General features: G+C 38.6%; 1 protein-coding gene across 1 annotated transcript; it reads left to right on the forward strand.

The window, feature by feature from the left end:
• Positions 1-15,413: 15,413 nt before the first annotated feature.
• On the forward strand, positions 15,414-16,349 carry LOC106797595 (protein NYNRIN-like). The gene has a single exon (XM_014772420.1). The coding sequence runs from the start codon at positions 15,414-15,416 to the stop codon at positions 16,347-16,349; it is 936 nt and encodes a 311-aa protein (XP_014627906.1).
• Positions 16,350-23,245: the final 6,896 nt, after the last annotated feature.

A 23,245-nucleotide genomic window follows, 5' to 3' on the forward strand; every position in this document is an offset into this window, starting at 1 on the left:
GTCGTGAGAGAAAAGGGGTTGCGCAGGGATTTCTGGAAAATGTGATATTTATAGAGCAGGACGCGTGGTAATCGATTACAAGTAATGGTAATCGATTACAGGAGGAGGTAGCCTACTGGTAATCGATTACATGAATACTGTAATCGATTACAGGCTATCTGTTCTAGTGTAATCGATTACAGTATTCATGTAATCGATTACCAGAACAAGGAATAGCCTTTTTCTAAAAGAAAAACTTATTTCTAAGTCTAAAAAAAAAACTTATACTATCTTAATAAATAATTATACTAACAAAAAGTAAATTAAATTAAACAACACAAGCGTTATACTCAATCAAAACACAATCAATCATTCATAAAAAAAATAATTCAAACAAGATCAAACAAACAAAATAATCTATACACAATAAATAAGAGTAAATCAACCAATCATTCAATCAATCATCCAATCAATTCCTATTTTTCTAAATCTCTTATGTCTAAGAGACCTAACTCTCTTCTAATAGAGAAGAACACTTCCTTGGGGAGAGGTTTTGTAAAAATATCAGCAAGTTGATTCTTAGTATCAACAAACTCTAATACACAATCTCCCTTTAGGACATGATCTCTAAGAAAGTGGTGTCTAATCTCTATATGTTTAGTTCTAGAGTGTTGAACTGGGTTTTTGGATAGATTTATGGCACTAGTATTATCACACTTAATAGGTATACGATCAATAATGATGCCATAGTCAGATAATTGTTGCTTCATCCATAAAATCTGTGCACAACAACTACCGGCAGAGATATACTCCGCTTCAGCGGTAGATAAAGCAACACTGTTTTGTTTCTTACTATGCCATGAGACAAGAGCCGATCCAATAAATTGACAAGTTCCACTTGTACTTTTTCTATCAGTTTTAGATCCGGCAAAATCAGAATCAGAATATCCTATTAAGTTACATGTTGAATTCTTAGGATACCATAATCCTAAATTGATTGTTCCTAGTAGATATCTCATGATTCTCTTTACTGCACTTAAATTTGATTGTTTGGGGTTGGATTGAAACCTAGCACACATGCATACACTAAACATAATATCAGGTCTACTAGCAGATAAATAAAGAAGAGATCCGATCATACCTCGATATTGTTTTATGTCTATAGATTGACCAGATTCATCTTTATCTAAGTAACAATTAGTGCTCATCGGTGTAGACATGTGTTTTGCACTATCCATCCCAAATCTTTTGATCAATTCCTTGCAGTACTTGGATTGATTGATGAATATTCCTTCTTGAGTTTGCTTGATTTGTAATCCCAGAAAGTACTTTAGTTCTCCCATCATTGACATTTCAAATTCACTTTGCATATCAAGGGAAAACTCCTTGCACAATGAGTCGTTAGTGGATCCAAAAATTATATCATCAACATATATTTGAACCAATAAAATATCATTATGCCTTCTCTTTATGAACAATGTGGTATCCACTTTACCTCTGGAGAAATCTTTTTCTAGAAGAAAATTGCTTAAGCGTTCATACCATGCCCTAGGGGCTTGTTTCAAACCATAAAGAGCCTTTTGTAATTTATAAACATGGTTTGGTTTATCAGGAATTTCAAAACCAGGGGGTTGTTCAACATATACCTCTTCTTGAATTAAACCATTTAGAAAGGCACTCTTAACATCCATTTGATAAAGTTTAAAATCCATTATGGATGCATATGCCAAAAGCATTCTAATGGCTTCTAATCTTGCAACAGGAGCATATGTTTCTTCATAGTCTATTCCCTCTTCTTGATTATACCCTTTTGCTACTAACCTTGCTTTATTTCTAATAATTATACCATGTTCATCTAATTTATTTCTAAAAACCCATTTTGTTCCTATGACAGGATAATTTTCAGGTTTTTCTACTAATTTCCACACATTGTTTCTTTCAAATTGGTTTAGTTCTTCTTGCATGGCAATGATCCAATTATCATCTATTATGGCTTCTTTTATATTTTTAGGTTCAATCATGGATACAAAAGCCATATTATTGCATAAATCTTTAAGAGAGTGTCTAGTTGTTACCCTTTTTGAGATATCACCAATAATGTTGTCGAGGGGATGATCTCTTGAAGTTTTCCATTCTCTTGGGAGTGCATCATTGGATTTGACTTCTTCTGGAGGATCTTTATTGTTTCCTTTGTCATTTCCTTTGGAATCTTGTTCATGAATGTTCATATGTTCTAAAGAATCTGCAATGCCATCTAGCATATTCTTTCTTGACAATATAGCATTAAATTCATCAAAGGTAACATGAATGGATTCCTCTATATTCATAGTTCTCTTATTATATATCCTATATGCTTTGCTTTGTAATGAATATCCAAGAAAAATGCCTTCATCAGATTTTGCATCGAATTTTCCTAGATTATCTTTACCATTATTATGTACAAAGCACTTGCAACCAAAAACATGTAGATGAGAGATATTAGGTTTTCTACCATTAAATAACTCATATGGGGTTTTCTTTAAAATAGGTCTTATCAAGGCCCTATTCATGATGTAACATGCAGTATTGACAGCTTCAGCCCAAAAATACTTTGGAAGAGAAGTATCATTTAATAAAGTTCTTGAAATTTCTTCCAATGACCTATTTTTCCTCTCAACAACTCCATTTTGTTGAGGGGTTCTTGGTGCAGAAAAATTATGTTCAATACCATGTTCATCACAAAATAATTCAAAATCTTTATTTTCAAATTCACCCCCATGATCACTTCTAATGGATGCAATCTTGAGATTTTTCTTGTTTTGTATGACTTTAGCAAGTTTCCTAAATGCTTGGAATGAATCACTTTTATGTGTAATAAATAGTGTCCAAGTATATCTAGAGAAATCATCAACTATAACTAGAGCATAGTAATTTCCTCCAAAACTCATGGTTCTAGATGGACCAAATAGATCCATATGCAATAACTGTAATGGCCGAGTGGTTGAAACAACATTTTTAGGTTTGAATGAGACTCTTGTTTGTTTGCCCTTTTGACATGCATCACATAGTTTATCTTTTTCAAATTTCAATTTAGGCAAACCAACTACTAAATCTTTTGAAACTAACTTATTTAAGTGATCCATGTTTATGTGAGCAATTCTTTTATGCCATAACCATGGATCATCATCTTTACTAAGAAAGCAATGATTGTTTTCTTGTTTTATGCTTAAGTCTATCATGTAAACATTATTGACTCTATGTCCTATATGCTTTATATTAATGTCATGCTTATGTTCTATAAGACATTTCTGAGAATCAAATGATACTAGATAGCCTTTGTCACATAGTTGACTAATGCTAAGCAGGCTGTGCTTAAGGCCTTCAACAAGTAGAACATTTTCAATGGAGTTTGAAGAATTTGTACCTATTTTACCCACTCCAAGAATTCTACCTTTGTTGTTGTCACCATATGTTACATGCCCGCTTTTCTTTGGAGATATATATGTAAAATTTGATGCATCTCCAGTCATATGTTTTGAGCATCCGCTATCTATGTACCACTTCTTTCTCAAAGATACCTGCATAATCAAGTTTTTGACTTAGGTACCCAAATTTTATTGGGTCCTTGCATGTTAGTATAAACTGAGGATCCTTTTGGGACCCATATCATTTTAATGTTACTGTAATTTTTCTTGAAGTAGCAAGTTGATATGCCATGTCCTCTTCTTCCACAGTAAAAACAAGTGATAGAATTAGAATTACATTTTTGTGTGGAAGTGGAAAAGTTTTTATGAACCTTTTGTTGTTTTTCAGATTTATACCCTAGTCCATTTTTATTAGACACATATCTTTGTTTACTTAATATAACATCTAAATTATTTCTACTATATGAAAATTTTGCAAGTGAATTTTTCAACTCTTTAATTTCTTTTACATATTTATCACAACAACTACAAGAATCTGTTATTTTCTTGTCATTAATAGTGGAGATATTAACTTTTTCATTTGTTCTAGAGATTGAGACTTCATTTCTAAGAAGATCTAATTCTTTGTTTAATTTCGAAACTTCATTTTCTAAATTTGAAATTGTTTTCTTTGATGATGAAACTAATTTTGCAAGTTTAATTGATTCTTTATGCAAATCAGCAAATGCATCTTGCAATTCATCAAAAGAAATAGATAAGTTGTTTGAAGATGTTACCTCTTCATCACTTTCGTAACTTTTGGCCATAAGGCAGAGATTTATCTCTTCATTTTCAGAATCTTCAGAGGATTCCAAATCATTTTCATCCCATGTGATGTATGTTTTCTTCAGTTTCTTTTCACTATGATTTTTCTTTTCAGATTTTTCCATCTTTTTCTTGAAGATGGGACAATCAACCCTCAGATGTCCAGGTTGATTGCATTCAAAGCATTTTAGAATAGAGGATGAATTTTCTGTCCTTCTCTTTGATTTAAAATTTGGTCGCCTCTGATTTCCTCTTACTTTAAGAATCTTGTTGAATCTTTTTACAAAGAGACTTAGATCATCATCATCATCATCTGGATCATTATCCTGATCACTTTCTTCTTGAATTGAGGATGATGCTTTAAGAGCAATTCCTTTCTTTTTCTTGTCATTTTCTTCATTTTGGTGCAATCTCAATAGTTCCATCTCGTGTTCCTGCAACTTACCAAATAAAGTGGCAAGAGACATGTTAGACAAATCTCTTGATTCAGAAATGACTGTTACTTTGGGTTGCCATTCTCTACTTAAACATCTTAACACCTTGTTTATAAGATCCTCATTTTGAAATTCTTTGCCTAAGGCTGCTAGATGATTTACTATATGTGTAAATCTCTTTTGCATACTCTGAATATTTTCATTTGCATTCATTCTAAATAATTCATACTCATGAGTTAGTGCATTTATCCTAGATCTTTTAACATCTGTAGTTCCTTCATGTGTTAATCGAAGAGTGTCCCACATTTCCTTAGCACTCTTACAATTTGAAACCCTGAAATATTCATCCATTCCTAGGGCAGATGTTATTATGTTTTTGGCTTTTAAGTTGTATTGTACTCGTTTTCTATCCTCTTTAGACCATCTATCTCTAGGTTTTTCTATGGTTATGCTTTCACTTGATGAACTACCATCTATTGAAACTCTTTCTACTGTGGTGGGTATATAAGGCCCTATTTCTATGGCTTCCCAGATATTTAGATCTATTGCCTCGATAAAAATTTGCATTCGGGTTTTCCAGTAGTGGTAACCCTCTCCATTAAAGATTGGAGGTCTATTGATAGAATTCCCTTCCGGAAATAAGGAATTTGCTGAGGCCATCTTTTTCTTGAAGCTTCTAAACTTTATACAAGAATGAAGCTCTGATACCACTTGTTAGACAAGTGGCCTCAGATATCTTAAGAAGGGGGGGGGTGAATTAAGATATTCCAAACTATTTCCCCTAATTAAAAATCTATTTCACTTTTTAACCAAGTTATGAATTCCCTTAATAACAATCTTCTTAAATATTAATTCAAATGAAACAATTTGAATATGAATATAAAGCAATAATAAATAAAGGAGATTAAGGGAAGAGAAAATGCAAACTCAGTTTTATACTTGTTCGGCCACACCCTTGTGCCTACGTCCAGTCCCCAAGCAACCCGCTTGAGAGTTCCACTATCTTGTAAATTCTTTTTACAAGTTCTAAACACACAAGGACAATCCTTCCTTTGTTTTTAGAATTCCTTTACAACAAGAGACTCACAGTCTCTTAATCCCTTAGAGAATGAGAAGAAGAAGAAGAACAAATCTCTCTAGAAAGAGATGGATTTTATAGATTGAGCACTCAAATAATTCCTTAATGAATTGCAATTGAATTGGCCAAGGAATTCTTAAGAGGATAAAATGAATTTGCTTTTAGAGAGGATAAACACTTGTTGTTCTGAAAATCTCTAAGCAATTTCGTGTTTGAGTCACATATATATAGACCATTGGTGGTCATGAATAAAGCCTTTGAAAAGTTGTGACTCTTAAAATTATTTTTCTGAAAATCTTGTCTGGTAATCGATTACAGTAATTGTGTAATCGATTACAGCTTTTAAAATTTGAATTAAAACGTTCAGAAACTGCTGGTAATCGATTACCATATATGTGTAATCGATTACACAGTGCAAATTTTGAATTCAAATTTTAATAGCTGTTGTAAATCAGTTTTGGCCACTGGTAATCGATTACATCCTCTGGTAATCGATTACCAGAGAGTAATTTTGTTGAAAAACACTTTTTAGCTTAAAATTCTTGGCCAAACCTTTTGCTAATCCAATTGGAATACCCTTCTATTTTAATATCCTTTCTAAGACTCTATAGACTGTCTTGATCATCCATCTTGATTAACTCTAATTGCTTTGTCTTGAGTAAATCTTTGAGAAGCATATGATTCATGTAATCCTTTGGCATCATCAAAACTTTCAGCTTGATCCTTTGTCTACAGCAGGCGCAGGGTGATGCACCTCAGGCTACAAACGCACCGCCACCACCTCATCAGGCCAATCCCGCTGGATCACTAGGCATGGAGCGTTATCTACAGCACTTGGTTCGCCAGCAGGCGGTCAACCACCGGGGGCAGGTGCAGATACATGAGTGTCTCTACCGGTTCAACCTCAGTCAGCAGCGGCAGGATTTCGCTCCTTTTGCGTGCCCTACTCCAGAGCAGTTTGGGGCTGAGGTCGCATGGCCCGTAGACTAGCCCGAGACCCAGGCAGGGGAGGCGCCTACAGGATCCCCTGGCGATGTAGAGGAGGCTATATGGATGAGGAGATGACGGACTTGCTCAGTTTCTTGGGAGGAAGCGGAGCCACGTGACCGAGGTCACCGCACCTTTTTATTGACATTACTGTTTTCTGTTAGTTTGCTATTGACGCTTTCTGTTATTGTCTATATTGCTGTTGACATTACTATTTTCTATATTTGTCTATATGGTTACTAATGTTGCTGTTATTATTTTTTGTTTGGCGTTATGGCTCTCAGTTATTTCGTCACCGTTTTTTTTGCGACTTACCATTTCGTGCGTTCCTTTCGTTTACCTTGTGGTTAGACGTAAGTAGGTAGTGTGCGCCCCCGTCCGCACGATCCTTTTAGAGAGAAAAAGAAAAAAAAAAGGGAGGGAAAATGAATAAATGACAATAACTTAAAAAAGAAAAAGGAAAAGAAAAAAAGAGCAAGAAAGAAAAGAAAAAGAAGGAAGAAAAAAAGAAAATAAAAAGTTGTCTAGCTAGAAAACATCATGCTTGTGAAAGGAGATAACTTCTAACTTTTCTTTGAAAAAATTCATTAATCATAACCAGTTTTTGAAAAAAAAAATGTGTATACACTTGAAGGATGAATGCTGTGAAAGTTTTTCTGAACGCCCAAAAATAGACTCGGATGAATGCACAAATTGATAAAAGAACATATTTTGGAAACACTGGGTTAACTAAAGTAGAGAAAATGAATCCTGAGCCCTAGTATCACATAACCATAAAAGTCTGATGCTTGAGTGTCCACGTGGGTGCATGCATGACTAGTTTTGCTTAAAATTTCCTAATCATCATTATTGCATGTGTATCATGGAAATAATGTGGGACATCCCCTTTATCCCCGAACCGATGGCCAAACCCTGACATATACCATGTCCAGCCGTTCTACAAGCCTTGATCCAAAATCCCAACTTACCATGTACCTTGCCCTCGACAAAAAGCAAAAAGAAGAAAATTTCCGATCAAAGAGTGAGAGAAAGCAAAAAAGAAAGAAAATTCCCGATCAAACCTCGGAAGAAAACAAAGAGAAAATTCCCAATCAAAGATTGAGAGAAAGCAAAAGGAAAGAAAATTCCCGATCAAAGATCGGAAGAAAATAGAAGAAATATGCAGGAAGGTCTTTGGACCAGACAATATCTGAACAATACAGAATTGTCACCAAGTAAACAAGAAAAGAAAGGGAACCACGACCTAAAGTGGTCCTCTCCCTTTGATTGTCAACCAAATTCCTGTGCGTCGGCGACTTGTTCACCTCACACTAAACAAAAACAGAAAAGGAAAAGGCCAAGAACACTCAAAGCCAAATTTCCCACAAGAAACAAACCATTCCCAAGAAAAAGTCCTATTGATCCATGATCACGCATGTAATCTTTGATTTGATAGGAAATGATTTTCAAAATCGAGTCATGACATATCTATGGTTCGGAATTAGGATGAAACACTTACCCGTGTGAGATTGATACACTTTGAGTGATTTTCTTCTATTTTTTGTTGGATCCAGTGTTTCCTATAAATGGTCATTTAGAAATGGAATGCTAACATCCAAAATCTCATTTATGGTTATGAGAAAATTTCATTAGCATACTCTCCTTCCCCAATAGACGCATTGTTTTTCAACCAAAAAGCATATGTTGCTCTGATCAGTTGGAAGTTTTGTCTCTTTACTTAAACATGTTCGCATTTTAGTGAAGAAAACACCGAGACTATTTTAGTCTCACAAGTTATCCAGAACTACGTAGGTCTGAGTTCCTCATTGAGGATACGTAGGAGCAAGAACATCGCTTTTGTCGGCCACCCCACAATCTCTGTCATACTGACCCTGAGGTCATGTGGCATGCGGAGACAAATTATGGTCATTCCACACACCTTTTCGCCATTCAGACACAATAGTTTCCGATGGCACGCAGAGATAAATTATGGTCATTCTGCGCCCTTTTGTCATCCAGAGACGGCGAGCCCGATGACATGCAGAGACAAATTCTGGTCATTCCGCTCACCTTTTCGCCATTCAGACACAATCGTATCCGATGGCACGCAAAGACAAATTATGGTCATTATGCGCCTTTTGTCATCCAGAGGCGGCAAGCCTGATGACATGCGGAGACAAATTATGGTCATTCCGCACACCTTTTCACCATCCAGAGGTGATTGTGTCCGATGGCGGGCAGAGACAAATTATGGTCATTCTGCGCCCTTTTGTCATCCAGAGGTGGCGAGCCCGATGACATGCAGAGACAAATTCTGGTCATTCCGCTCACCTTTTTGCCATTCAGACACAATCGTGTCTGATGGCACGCAGAGACAAATTATGGTCATTCTGCGCCTTTTGTCATCCAGAGGCGGCGAGCCCAATGACATGCGGAGACAAATTATGGTCATTCCACACACCTTTTCGCCATCCAGAGGCGATTGTGTCCAATGGCGCGCAGAGACAAATTATGGTCATTCTATGCCTTTCCATCCAGGCTCGATCGTGTTCGATGGCACGCAGAGACAAATTATGATCATTATGCGCCCTTTTGTCTTCCAGAGGCGATCGTGCCCGATGACACGCGGAGACAAATTGTGGGCATTCGTGCGCTCTTGCTATTTGTAAGACTCGATGAGTGATTAACGCGCAGAGACAAATTATGGTTATTCTGCGCCCTTTGTCATTCAGGAGCAACGAGTCGAGTGATAAATGCGCAGAGACAAATTATGGTCATTCTGCGCCCTTTATCATTCAGGAGCAGCGAGTCGAGTGATAAACGCGCAGAGACAAATTATGGTCATTCTGCGCCCTTTGTCATTCAGAAGCAGTAAGTCGAGTGATAAACACACAAAGACAAATTATGGTCATTATGCGCCCTTTGTCATTCAGGAGCAGCAACTCAAGTGATAAACGCGCAGAGACAAATTATGGTCATTCTGCGCCCTTTGTCATTCAGGGGCAGTGAGTCGAGTGGTGGGCGGAGACAAATTATGGTCATTTTGCACACCTTTTCGCCATCCAGAGGAGATCGTGTCTGATGGCACACAAAGATAAATTATGGTCATTTTGCGCCTTTCCATCCAGGCCCGATCATGCCCGATGGCGCGCAGAGACAAATTATGGTCATTTTGCGCCTTGTGTCAACCAAAAGGAACAAATTTGGCAGTATCAGGATGATGTTGGTCATTCGGTGCTGATCATTTTCAAAATTTTTGCAAGTTTCGCTGGCGGGGAGATTGACCGGCCAAATGGTGTTTCGCTCAAATGAAATTAGTGTCTTATCTTTACTTCCCTTTTATCTCCAATAAAAGACAAGTAAAGAGGGGCAACTGTCATACTCTAATTTCGTCTGGGGATCATCTATTTGTTGGGATGCGACCCTCGCTTAATCACTTCGAGGTACTTGACGTTCATCGTTAGGCAAACCGTGAAGTTCTGCGACATGCCGGGAGTTGAAAGAACGTGTTAAGGCGCAATCCATAAAGTTCCGTAACATTCCGGAAGCCAAAGAAGGGATGCTTGTGTAATCCGTAAGGTTTCATGACATTACGGAAAGAAAACAAGTATCGTTACGTAATTTGTAAAGTTCCGTAACGTTACGGAAAAACAATCAGCAAAAAAAGGGCAGGGGTTTATTTAGTAAACATGGGGGTACAGATAGCAATTAGACCCACTTGGGCCTTCCAGGATCTTCCACCAGAAGGCATCAACCCACCTCCCTCTTTTCCCCTATAAATAGGGGAAGGAGGGCAGAACTAAAATATTCAACCCTTCTGGTATCTGAAAATCACTTAAAATTAGTGAGAAAAATTGTTTCCGTGAAGAAAATCAAAGCCGAGGCGCTTCCGAGACGTTTCCGTGGGTGATTTCGCGAAGATTTTCCACCGTTCTTCATCGTTCTTCGTCGTTCTTCGATCTTCAACCAGTAAGTTCCCGAAATCAAACTTTTCAATTCATTCTATGTACCCTTAGTGGTCCCCACTTGTTTTGCGTGCTTTTATTTTTATTTCATTTACTTTCCGTACCCCTTTTTGACGTGCTTTAGTCATTTATTTAAATCATTTTCTCGCCTAAATCAAAAAATAAAATAAATAAATTTCCACCGATCATTTGAATTGTAACATCTTTTAATTTTTGTTAGAATAAAATCCGACCGTTCGGTCATGCCGTAACCACGTTTAAAACCAAAAAAAGAGGCAAAATAATAATATAATAATAAAAAAATATCTTTTAATAAAATAAAAAAAATCAACCGTACGTTTTTCTTTGGGATTTTTCTTTCTTAATCGAATTGACTAATAACCAAAGTGAAACTAAGACTAAAATCAATTCATAAATCAAACTTTTGTCATCACCTAAAAAGCCATTTTTAAGGTCCAACGCCTTGAAATGGTCTTTTTCACTTCTATTGGTTAGACGTGGATTTAAAAAGCCTAAAAAACAACACATAGCTTTGTCACCTCTTTAAAAAAAACAAGAGATCATTAATGGTCCAATGCCTTAATGTTTTCTCTCCTTTCAAAAGAATCGAAAGATCGTTTAATGGTCCAACGCCTTAAATGACCTTTCATTCAATAAAAATATATCTTGCAAAAAAAGGATAAAAAAAATCTAACCAACGCTTAGTTCTCAAAGAACTACGTAGGTCTGATTTCCTTATCACAATTGAGGAATACGTAGGAGCAAGGGCAACACCCTTGTCAATCACAAAAAGATAAAAATATAAAGAGGTGTAAAAAGACATAAAAATGTAAGAAAAGGAAAATAAAATAATTTGAAGTCATATTTGCACACTTGATTAAAGGGTGTCGTCCTTTGTGATGGGCGTGTAGGGTGCTAATACCTTCCCCGTGCGTAAATACAACTCCCGAACCTTTCACACTTAAAGTTCGTAGACCACGTCTTTTCTGGTTTTTCTGACGTTTTCCTCAAATAAACGTTGGTGGCGACTTCGCGCGTATTCCTTTCTTGGAAGACGTACCTGTGAGCCTCGCGTCACCCTTCCGTCGAAGGGTAGGTTGCGACACTAGTGATCATGCTATTTTGTGTGATCAGGCTCATGTGCCTACAAAGAGAAGTCTGCTGGAGCTATCCTTACAAGATGCACTGTTGGCGCAGAATAAGTTGCTAGCTAAGTAGCTTGAGTCCTTGACGAAAACACTTAGTAAGCTGCCAACTCAATTGCAAGTGACTCAACCCTCACATTCAACAGTTCTACGGGTTGGAGGTTGTAACATATATGGAGGAGCTCATGAATTTGGTTGTTGTATATCTCTTGATGAAGCTGCAAAGGAGGTGAATTATATGGGGAATCAACACAGACCAGGATTTAATGCAGGTGGATTTGCAGGTTACCAGCAAGGTTCCAATTTTAATCAGAATTGAGGGTAGTGAAGGTCTCATCCTAGAAACCAATTCAGTAAAGACCAAGGAGGACCATCCAACAGGCCTCAAAATCAAAGGCCTAGCCTTTATGAGAGAACAACCAAGCTGGAGGAGACTTTGGCTCAGTTCATGCAAGTTGCAATGTCAAATCACAAGAGCACAGAGTCTGCTATAAAGAACCTGGAAATTTAAGTAGGACAGCTGGCTAAGCAGATAGTCGATAATTCTTCTGGAAGCTTTGGGGCTAATACTGAAAACAATCCCAAAGAAGAATGCAAAGTTGTCACAACCCGAGGCAAGAAGGCAATCATGGTGGAAGATGAAAGGGGGAATAGTGATGAGCAAGAGCTAGTAGCTGAAGAAGAAAAAGATCAATTGAGAGAGAGAAAAAATAAATGATGAAGAGAAAGAAGAAAAAAAATGAAGAAAAGAAGACAAAGAATGAGTTGGCCAGAGAAAAGAAGAAAGAGGTTGTCTCATGCTCAGGGAAGGAAGCACCATATCCTCTGGTGCCGTCCAAGAAAGACAAGGAATGACACTTGGCTCATTTCCTTGACATCTTGAAGAAATTAGAGATAACTATCCCCTTTGGAGAAGCCTTACAACAAATGTCACTCTATTCAAAGTTTTTGAAGGATCTGCTGACCAAAAAGAGTAAATATATCCATAGAGATAATATCATAGTGGAAGGAAACTGTAGTGTTGTTATCCAAAGAATCCTTCCACCTAAGCATAAGGATCCAGGGAGTGTTACAATCCCTTGCTCTATTGGTCCAGTGTCAGTTGGTAAAGCCCTCATTGACTTAGGGGCCAGCATAAATTTGATGTCTCTCTCCATGTGCAGGAGGATTAGAAAGCTGGAAATTATGCCAACAAGAATGACACTGAAGTTGGCAGATCATTCTATTATAAGGCCTTATGGTGTGATAGAAGATGTTCTAGTCAGGGTGCAGCAGTTTACCTTCCCTGTGGACTTTGTTGTCATGAATATTGAAGAGGATGTTGAAATCCCACTGATTTTGGGTCATCCCTTCATGCTAACTGCCGATTGTGTAGTGGATAAGGGGAAGGGTAATCTGGAAATGAGCATAGATGATCAGAAAATTACATTCAATCTATTTGAAGCTTGAAGCACCCAAGCGACCACAAGGCCTATTTTAGAATAGAAAAGGTGGAACATGAGATAGACATGGTAGCTAGAGCCATGGTAACGCAGTCTCCACTTGAAAAAGCACTGACTAATACTATGGAATGTTTGACAACGGAGGAGGAAAAAGAAGTGCAGAGTTGTTTAGAGGAATTAGAAGGTGTAGAAGAAAATCCTCTTCGAAGAGCAGTTTTTGAAGAATTGAAGAAAGACATTCCAGCAGAAAAAGCTAAAGTGGAGTTGAAGACCCTTCCCAGACATCTAAAATATGTGTTTTTAGGAGAAAATGAAGCCAATCCGGTGATCATCAGCAATTCCCTAAGAAAGGAAGAGGAACCTCAATTGGTGAAAGTTCTGAAGAAACATAAAGCAGCTATTGGATGACATATTTCTGACTTGAAAGGGAGCAACCCTTCTTACTGTATGCATAAGATCAACATGGAAGCTGACTATAAACCGATAAGACAACCATAAAGTAGATTGAACCCAGTTATGAAGGAAGAAGTGCGAAAGGAAGTGCTGAAATTGCTAGAAGCAGGCCTCATTTATCCCATTTCGGATAGTGCTTGGGTTAGTCTCATGCAGGTAGTTTCAAAGAAAGGAGGTATGATGGTAATTAGGAATGAGAAGAACGATTTAATTCCCACAAGAACCATCATTGGCTGAAGGATGTGTATTGACTATAGAACGTTGAATGACACCACCAGAAAAGACCATTACCCACTTCCCTTCATGGATCAAATGCTTTAAAGGTTGGTAGGACAATCATTCTATTGCTTATTAGATGGATACTTTGGCTACAATCAGATTGTTGTGGATCCAAATGACCAAGAAAAGATAGCATTCACCCGCCCTTTTGGTGTGTTTTCCTATAGGCGAATGCCATTTGGTCTTTGCAATGCTCCTGCAACTTTTTAGAGATGTATAATGGCAATCTTTGCTGACATGGTGGAGAAATGTATCGAAGTGTTTATGGATGACTTCTTCTTCTTCGGCTCATCTTTTGATTGCTGTCTAGAAAATCTAGAGTGAGTGTTGCAACGGTGTAAAGAGACAAACTTGGTGCTTAACTAGGAAAAATGCCATTTTATGGTGCAAGAAGGAATTGTATTGGGCCACGAAATCTCTATGAGGGGGATTGAAGTAGACAAAGCAAAGATTCATGTGATCGAGAAGCTACCTTCTCCAGTAAATGTTAAGGGAGTAAGAAGCTTTCTTGGGCATGATGGGTTCTACAGGCGATTTATAAAAGATTTCTCAAAGATTGCCAAACCGCTCAGTAATTTGCTTAACAAGGACGCTGTGTTTTTGTTTGATGAAGACTACTTGAAAGCATTCAACACTCTCAAGACTAGTCTAGTGTCCGCTCCCATAATTACAACACCAAATTGGGGTCAAGAATTTGAGCTAATGTGTGATGCAAGTGATCATGTTGTAGGTGCTGTGTTGGGCCAGAGAAAAGGCAGAATCTTCCATGCTATTTACTATGCTGGCAAGGTTTTGAATGATGCTCAGATCAATTATGCTACTACAGAGAAGGAAATGCCAGCAATTGTTTATGCATTGGAGAAGTTCAAATTGTACTTGGTGGGATCAAAAGTTATAGTCTATATTGATCATGCAGCCATCAAGTATTTGCTGAATAAAGCTGACTCTAAACCTCGATTAATCAGGTGGATTTTGTTGCTTCAGGAGTTTGATCTAGTTATCCGGGACAAGAAAGGATCTGAAAATCTGGTAGTTGACCATTTGTCAAGACTAGTCAATGAAGAGGTGACTTCAAAAGAGTTAGAAATAAGAGATGAATTCCCTGATGAATCACTGTTCATGGTAAATGAAAGGCTTTGGTTTGCTGATTTGGCTAACTTCAAGGCAGCTAGAATCATCCCTAAAGACTTGACTTGGTAGCAAAGAAAAAAATTCCTGCATGATGCTCGTTTCTATGTTTAGGATGATCCACATTTGTTCAAGATTGGTGCTGACAATCTTCTGAGAAGGTGTGTAACAAAGGAGGAAGCCAAGAGCATATTATGGCATTGCCACAACTCACCATGTGGAGGACATTACAGTGGAGACAAAATAGCAGCCAAAGTCATACAATCATGATTCTTTTGGCCAACACTCTTCAAGGATGCTCATGAACATGCCATTAAATGTGATCAATGTCAAAGAATGGGAGGAATCTCTAGAATAAATGAAATTCCCTTGCAGAACATAATGGAAGTCGAAGTCTTTGACTGTTGGGGAATTGACTTTGTAGGTCCTCTTCCCCCATCCTTTGGCAATGAATACATTCTCGTAGCTATGGATTATGTCCCCAGGTGGGTTGAAGCAATGGATGCCCTAAAGAATGATGCCAAAACAATAGTGAAATTCTCGAAGAAAAACATTTTTGCTCGCTTTGGGGTGCCTAGGATCCTAATAAGTGATGGGGGCTCTCATTTTTGCAACAACCAGCTACAAAAGGTGCTAGGCCACTATCATGTCACACACAAAGTAGCCTCACCTTATCACCCACAAACAAATGGCCAAGCTGAAGTTTCCAACAGGGAATTGAAGAAAATATTGGAGAAAACTGTGGTTTCCACTCGGAAGGACTGGTTAAGCAAGCTAGATGATGCACTATGGGCCTACAGAATTGCCTTCAAGACCCCTATAGGCCTGTCTCCGTTCCAAATGGTTTATGGCAAAGCCTACCACTTACCGGTGGAAATGGAGCATAAGGCATACTGGGATTTGAAATTTCTGAATTTTGATGAGGCTATATCAGGGGAAAATAGGAAGTTACAACTCTTGGAGCTGGAGGAAATGAGATTGAATATGTATGAGTCTTCAAGGTTATACAAAGAAAAAGTGAAAGCTTATCATGACAAGAAGCTGCTAAAGAAGGACTTTAGGTCAGGACAGCAAGTGTTGCTGTTCAACTCAAGGTTGAAGTTGTTTCTAGGTAAGCTAAAGTCTAAATGGTCTAGACCTTTCACCATCAAGGAAGTCAAACCATTTGGAGCAGTGGAATTATTTGATCCTCAGTCAGAAACTCCAGATAGAACATGGATAGTAAATGGTCAGAGGTTGAAGCTATACCATGGTGGGAGCATTGAGAGGTAAACCACCATCTGTAGTTACAAGACCCTTGAGGTAATATGCGTCAAGCTAGTGACGTTAAAGAAGCTCTTACTGGGAGGCAACCTAGCTCTTTTTATTTTATTTTCTTAATCATTGCATATACTTAGGTTTTAACTTGTTTGTGATTGCTAGAGTAAGTCATCAACATGCTTTGTATGATACATAGGGTTGTTTAAGCTTCTTTGAAGTTGTGGATGAAGAATAACCTAGAAAATTTTTCAGTCATCCACTCGCTTAGCGCGCCATATGCGCTAAGCGAATCAGTCTTCATGCGCTGAGCGAGTCATCACTCACGCTAAGCGCATCAACCCCTACCCATTGGCTGAAGGGGCCTCGCTAAGCGAGACCACTACGCTAAGCCCTAAATCCTCTCTGGAATTATATTCATTGGAATTGGGATTAGTGAGTCATCTTGTTAAGCGCGCAACTTAGTCTCGCTAAGCGCATCTGTGCGCTAAGCGCAATTATCTCTATGCCTGGACGTTCATGTTAATTGGGCCTAGCGGGTCAAACTTGCTAAGCCTAATTCCCTCTCAGGTATGGAATTGGCTAAGCGAGACCATCTCGCTAAGCATGACCCCACTACTGCATCTTGAGGCATTTAATTCACTAAGTCGGTCACATCCCACTTAGCGAAAGTTGCAGACCAATCAGAGTTGCAAAACTCGCTAAGCGCGCATTTGTGCGCTAAGCCCAAACCCTTCTCGGGTTTTCTAATTTTTGAATTGGGCTGAGTGAGCCTGTCCCGCTAAGCGCGTGAATTTAAAATCTAAAAAGTCAAATGTCACTGAGTGCTCGCTTAGCGAGCCACTTGCGCTAAGCGAGACAGTCGAAACTGCCAAAATAAGGAATAACTGCCTGAGGCAGTTGCTGTGTGCAAAATTATAACTCTTCTTCCTCATTATTGGCATTCACTGCACTCCTGCACTGTGCATTGCATTTTCTGCTTCTTTTTTCCCTCGCCTCTACTCATCCATTCTCTACAATCCAAGTAAGTACCTCTTACTTCACTTTTTAATTTTTGTTCTTGAACCCTAGGATAGAAGCCATGTTGTGTTTGCTCTAAGAATTGTTGATTTGTGATGTGTTGATGTTCATTGTTTAGTTGTTTGATAGCATTTTTTTAGGGCTTTAGTTTCGTAGGTAATGTAGGTTCATTTGTGGTGTTTTGATTGACATTCTGAGGCCTGAAAGTGGCTAAAAAAAAGGGTTGTGAAGCCCCATTTGTTTTGGAAATTTTGATGTACTTGCTAAGCGAGTTCATCAATTTTGGATGAATTTATGGGTTTTCTGATGAACTCGCTAAGCCGGCCCTGTCCCGCTAAGCGTGTTCATAATTTCTTTTTGAATTTATGATTTTCTGTATGAACTCGCTAAGCCACTGCACTTAGGCTTAGCGAGTGTTTAAATTTCCAGTTTTTAATTTCTGAGTTCGTATGAACTCGCTAAGCCGGCATGTCGCGCTAAGCGAGATAGTTTACCTAGGTCAGAGTCTATGTGGCTTTTGATATTTTGTTGGTGGCTAAGCGAGTCAGTCTCGCTGAGCCCAAGACAAATTAGTTTTCTTGAATTTTGTTCATGCGCTAAGCGAGTCCCACTCGCTAAGTGCAATTTCTTCTCTATTTTGGAAATAAGGCTTACTCGCTAAGCCAATTATGTTCCAGTAGTCAAGTTGGGTTGAGTGCCTGTTGGCGCTAAGCCTGTTTAGTGTGTCGTGCTAAGCGAGCCTGTCTCGCTAAGCGCAATTAGCTCTTTGTCAGAGAATAAGGCTTAGTCAGAGTGTGTCTGCTAAGCGAGTGTGTCTCGCTTAGTCAGAGTCTTTGTTTTTATGTTGTCGCGCTAAGCGTATCCTATTATTTTCTAAAGGGGCGCTAAGCGAGTCTGTCTCGCTAAGTGCCCAATCTGTTTTTCTGTTTTATTTTCTTGCTTTCAGTTTTAAATAAAACCTATCTAATTTCAATTCCTGTGATTCTTTTGATGCAGATGGCCTCTAGGAAGAGGAAAGCTACCGCTTCCAGACCCCGGGAGCCCTATGACACCACCAGATTCATTTTCGAGGGCGCCTGGGAGAGATATGACCAGAACGTTCACTCCCAGAACATTCTTCCAGAGAGGAACATCATATTATACATTTCTGAGTATGATGAGTTCCGCCGAGAGCTCGAGAGGCATAGTTGGCATAAAGCCTTGACCAGGCAGCCTGATGGTCACATTGGTGTGGCCTTGGTCAAGGAGTTTTATGCCAACCTCTATGATCCAGAGGATAAGTCCCTGCGACAAGTCAGAGTCCGAGGCAAGTTGATTAAGTTTGATGCTAAGTCTCTGAACACCTTCCTATAGACCTCTGTGGTTTTGGAGACAGGGGAGCGCTACACCACCTACACTAGGTTCTGCGACAACCCTCAGCAGCTTCCCTCCAAGCTCTGTATTCCAGGGCACAGTTTTGTTCTAAATGCTGAGGGAGCACTCTGGAAGCTCCTGAGGAAGGACCTCGCCACCCTTGCCCAGACCTGGAGTATGTTATCATACTCCAACCTCACCCCCACCTCTCATACGTCCGATCTTAATATGGACAAGGCGAGGTTAGTGTATGGATTAGTTATGAAGATGGATATGGACTTGGGCTCACTCATCTCAGGCCAGATCTTGCAGATGGCCCAGTCCAACTCCTCCAGGCTTGGATTTTCGACGCTTATCACTGCCTTATGCATCGCTAGGGGAGTCGTGCCTGATTCTCTCACCTTTGAGTCCCTTAGCCCTGCCATTAATTTGGCGTATGTTAGAAAGAACTGTTGGAACCCGGATGATCCCACGATCACATTTCCAGGGACCCGCAAGACTTAGGCTCGAGGACCCGAGGCTTCTTCTTCTGCTCCCCTTGCTCCAGCTCCACCACCACCAACTTCAGCTCCCGCACCAGCACCCTCCGACACCTCCGCTTAGAACATAAAGATTTTAGTGCCGATGCTGCAGAGCCTGCACCATGGCTTATGCCTGGGGATGCAGAGTATACATGATTTGGCTCAACATTGGCCCATTATAAGCATGGAGGATTTCATGGCTCAGGTGGCCTGGCCAGGAGTCCAGCCTTCTTCTTTGGGGGGAAGGTGAGGCTCCTACAACCCAGGAGCCGCAGCCAGAGGTTGATCCAGAGCCGAAGGCGTCACCAAAGGCCGAGGCCACTCTTGAGGAGACACCGAAGGACACTCATGCTGCCACACCCGCTAAGGACACAAATTATGTTGCAGATATGGCGGCGGCACAGAGTACTTGGGATCCCTGGTCCACTCCAGCACTAAATACATCTTTGCTAGCCCAGGATGCCCCCTCCATACCTCAGAATGAGCCCACACCGGCACAGGATGACTGAAGACAGGGCTTCATTTATATTTCTGCTATTCATATACAGTTTTTACATTCCAGTTTTAGTTTAGTTTATTTACTCATTTAGCAAATTTTATAGTTTTTAAAACAGTTTACATTTATATATGCAGTGGATTGTTTTGGTTTGAAATTTCTGTGTTTGTGAATGATTTTGAAATTGATCGATTGCATGACTTGAGTGAACTGCAGTGTTAGATCATGTGCTTTGAATAAGTATGCGATAATTAGAAGAGAAAGAACATGAATTAGGAGCGTTAGTGAAATTGTTAGTTTGTTTGACAAGTAAATTGTGAAGGCAATCATTAGCCATAACCCGGTGAATTGTGTGAACCTTAATTGTGAGAGAACGAATAGCATTGGGTACCAATTTTTGCATGAATCTCTGAATACTGAGTGAATGCATGCTTTTGGAAATAATGAAGGCCGTGATTGATTGAATTAGTCACTTAGCCAAACAGCTTACCCTGTTCATGAATGATGAATCCCTTGCACTCATTTTGAGCTTGAATATGATTGATTGAGCTGAACCTTAAGCCTGTTGAATTATAATCTCCATCTAGCTTTCTTTAGGTTGTAGGAGAGCATCATGGTTCAAAGCAAATTTGTCCCAAATTTGGGGGAAGATATTGGGTAATGATAATTGTGGTAAGGCAAGTAATAGCCACACAGAAGTATATAAGTGGCAGCAAAGACTGCTAAAAGAGAGAGAGAGAGAGAGAGAGAGGATTTCAAGAATAAAAGTATGTGTGTGCTGCTACTTAAGCTAAGTGTCTTAAATGTTTGTGGCATTTCAATAGAAGCTGGGGATAGAAGGAAAAGAGTTGACCTAAGGATGAATGCTCTCCTAGAACCTAACTTTTTGCATCCTAGAAAAACCATGAATTGTTTGTAGCCCAGCCTCATTACAAGCCAATAAAGTCCTTCAAATTCAAATTGTGTGTTTGTGATTGTATGTCATGAGATGAAATGCAAAAATTGAGACTTGTGTTGGTTGTTGATTGAAGAATTGCCTTAAACACTTGCGCTTATGAGAGAAACAGTGACGTGAGGATTAGACTTGATGAACCTTCCTTGATACCTGTCTTGCTTGCTAGCTTATTTCACTTGTGCTGCTTAATGATCATGATCATATCTTTGAAATTCTGTATATCTTTATGAAAAGCTGTTGGTTGAAGTATTGCTTGCCACTCATGTTCATGTGATTGAATGTTTTGGATCAAACACATTTTGTAGTAACCACTGTGATTTCTGTCACTTGAGGACAAGTAAATGTTATTTCTTTGCTTGAGGACAAACAACACTATAAATTTGGGGGAGTTTGTTAGTAGTTATTTACTACTAACTTTTGTATTTAATAGTCGCATGAAATTAGCATCTTTCCCCCAATTTATGGTTCTTTTTGTAGGAATTGTACATATTTTCATGTTTAGTTTGATTTTACTCAATAGATACCCAATTTTGTGAATTAATGTGAATCAACTTCAGTTTCAGGCTAAAAGAAGAAGGAGGTTCAAGCAGCTGGTGTCTCGCTAAGCGAGCCATATGCGGTTAGCGAGTGGCATCTGCTAAGCGAGGCATACAGCTCGCTTAGTGTGATAGGAAACCCTAGAAGAGGATCAGCCAGAGATGTGCTCGCCCAGTGCGCTGCAAGCTCGCCCAGCGAGACGTTTGTCCTTTCTCGCACTCAACGCGACTAGCTCGCTAAGCCAAATTTCACTAACTCGCGCTTAGTGAACCAATCTCGCTAAGCGAGCCTTCAGAATCTAAAATCCCGAGGAGCCTTTAAAACATTGAAGTTGGCATAAAATAAAAGGGGGGAGTCAAAAAACAGAGCAAGAGAAGAAGTTAGAGCGACAAACCACCAGCCTCCAAGAGAGTCTAGGTTAGAGGGGTGAGATTAGGGTTTTAAAGGTTGAAGGAGACATCCTCAACCATTTTCTTCCCTAAAAATCTGTACTTTGTGCTGAAAAGTTCATTGCTAGTAATGGAAGGGTAAATCTCTTGTTGGAGTTCTGCTGAACCTTTGATGTAATACTCTTTCACTATCTATTTAATGATGTTCTTATGTGTTCATTGTTTCTATCTTGGCTTATTTTTACATGCTTGTGGCTTGATCACCCATTTGTATGTATAGTTAGGATTTTCAGCATTGGGAAGTGCTTTAAAGCCTTAGAACTTGATAGAGCAAGCTAGAAAACTGTATGTCTAGGAATGGAGTGCAATGATTTAATCTTTATTATGCTGTAATATTAATGCTACTCATTTAAACTAAGTTTGTTGAGGGATCAAGGACGAGGCTTAAATAGAGTTAGGCCCATTCACTCGAGGGATCTTGGTTTGGGTAATTTTTCAGCATAAGAACACTAAAATATCGTTAAATAGAGAAAAACCTTTAGCAACATCAAAGTAAGTTCAGTAGAATGACCCAACGCTTTTTACTTGACTATTTTTACTTCTCAACTTCTAGACATTTTAGTTTGTAGTTAATTAAATTTTCATATAAAACCCCAATTTAATATTTACTTGCTTTAAATAAATGTTTGTTCATTGAACATATATTTTCTGAACGAAACAAGTTCTTTGTGATTCGATACTCGATTCTTACCATTTTATATTACTTGTGCGACTCAATACACTTATTGATTAGCATCGCAGAAGAGCAAACATTCCATTCTTATAATTAATCACAACATCACAATACTTGCATTGAGCTCTCTTATCTGACTTTCAGTGCAATTGATTGAAATGATCCTATGCTTCTGATCTATTCTTCTTCCATTATGGCAAGGGGGTCTCGCAACTGTCGAGCTAGTGATAGTTGGTGAAGTAGAAACCTCGGTGTTTGAGACTGAAAAGTTCGATGACAATTGAATGGATGCATTCAAATTATGCATAGGTAAGAAATTCAGATTGGGAATTTTGCAAGCAAAAAAATAGCTTATAAAAATAACTTATATAAATAATTATTTGATTTTAAAATAAGATCAATGTCTACATACCGCGTACGCAAAGAAAATGATTAGAACTTGACAAATTAAATTTGTGACAGAGAATCGCGGAAAAAATGTTACCATAAGCCTAAAATATTACAAAGATATGTGAATTTTTTTCTTCCCTTATACTACGAATTTTTATAATTAAAATTATGAATTTATATACTAGCAAATAAAACCTGTAAAAAATTAAAATTAGAAGACTGCAATGGCACTTTACTTGACTGATGTTTTTCTGGATTCTCTTGACCTTTACTAGTACTAGACTTGCTGACATTTGGTTGGTTCATTCCCTTATTCCACAAATGCAAATGTACAAGTAAGTATTGTTTTCTGTACCTTATGAGTTAATGAAGCATTTTAATGTTTCCCAACTTCCGGTGATTATATTTTGTTTCTATCTAAATTGTGGCATGTTTTTGTAACATGCATTGATGAAGCATTTTAATGTTCATTCAGTTAAAAGTGGTTCCCAACTTCCTGTGATTATATATTGGGTAC

This window comes from Glycine max, chromosome 2 (genome assembly GCF_000004515.6).
Source record: "Glycine max cultivar Williams 82 chromosome 2, Glycine_max_v4.0, whole genome shotgun sequence".
NCBI classification, from domain to species: Eukaryota; Viridiplantae; Streptophyta; class Magnoliopsida; order Fabales; family Fabaceae; genus Glycine; species Glycine max.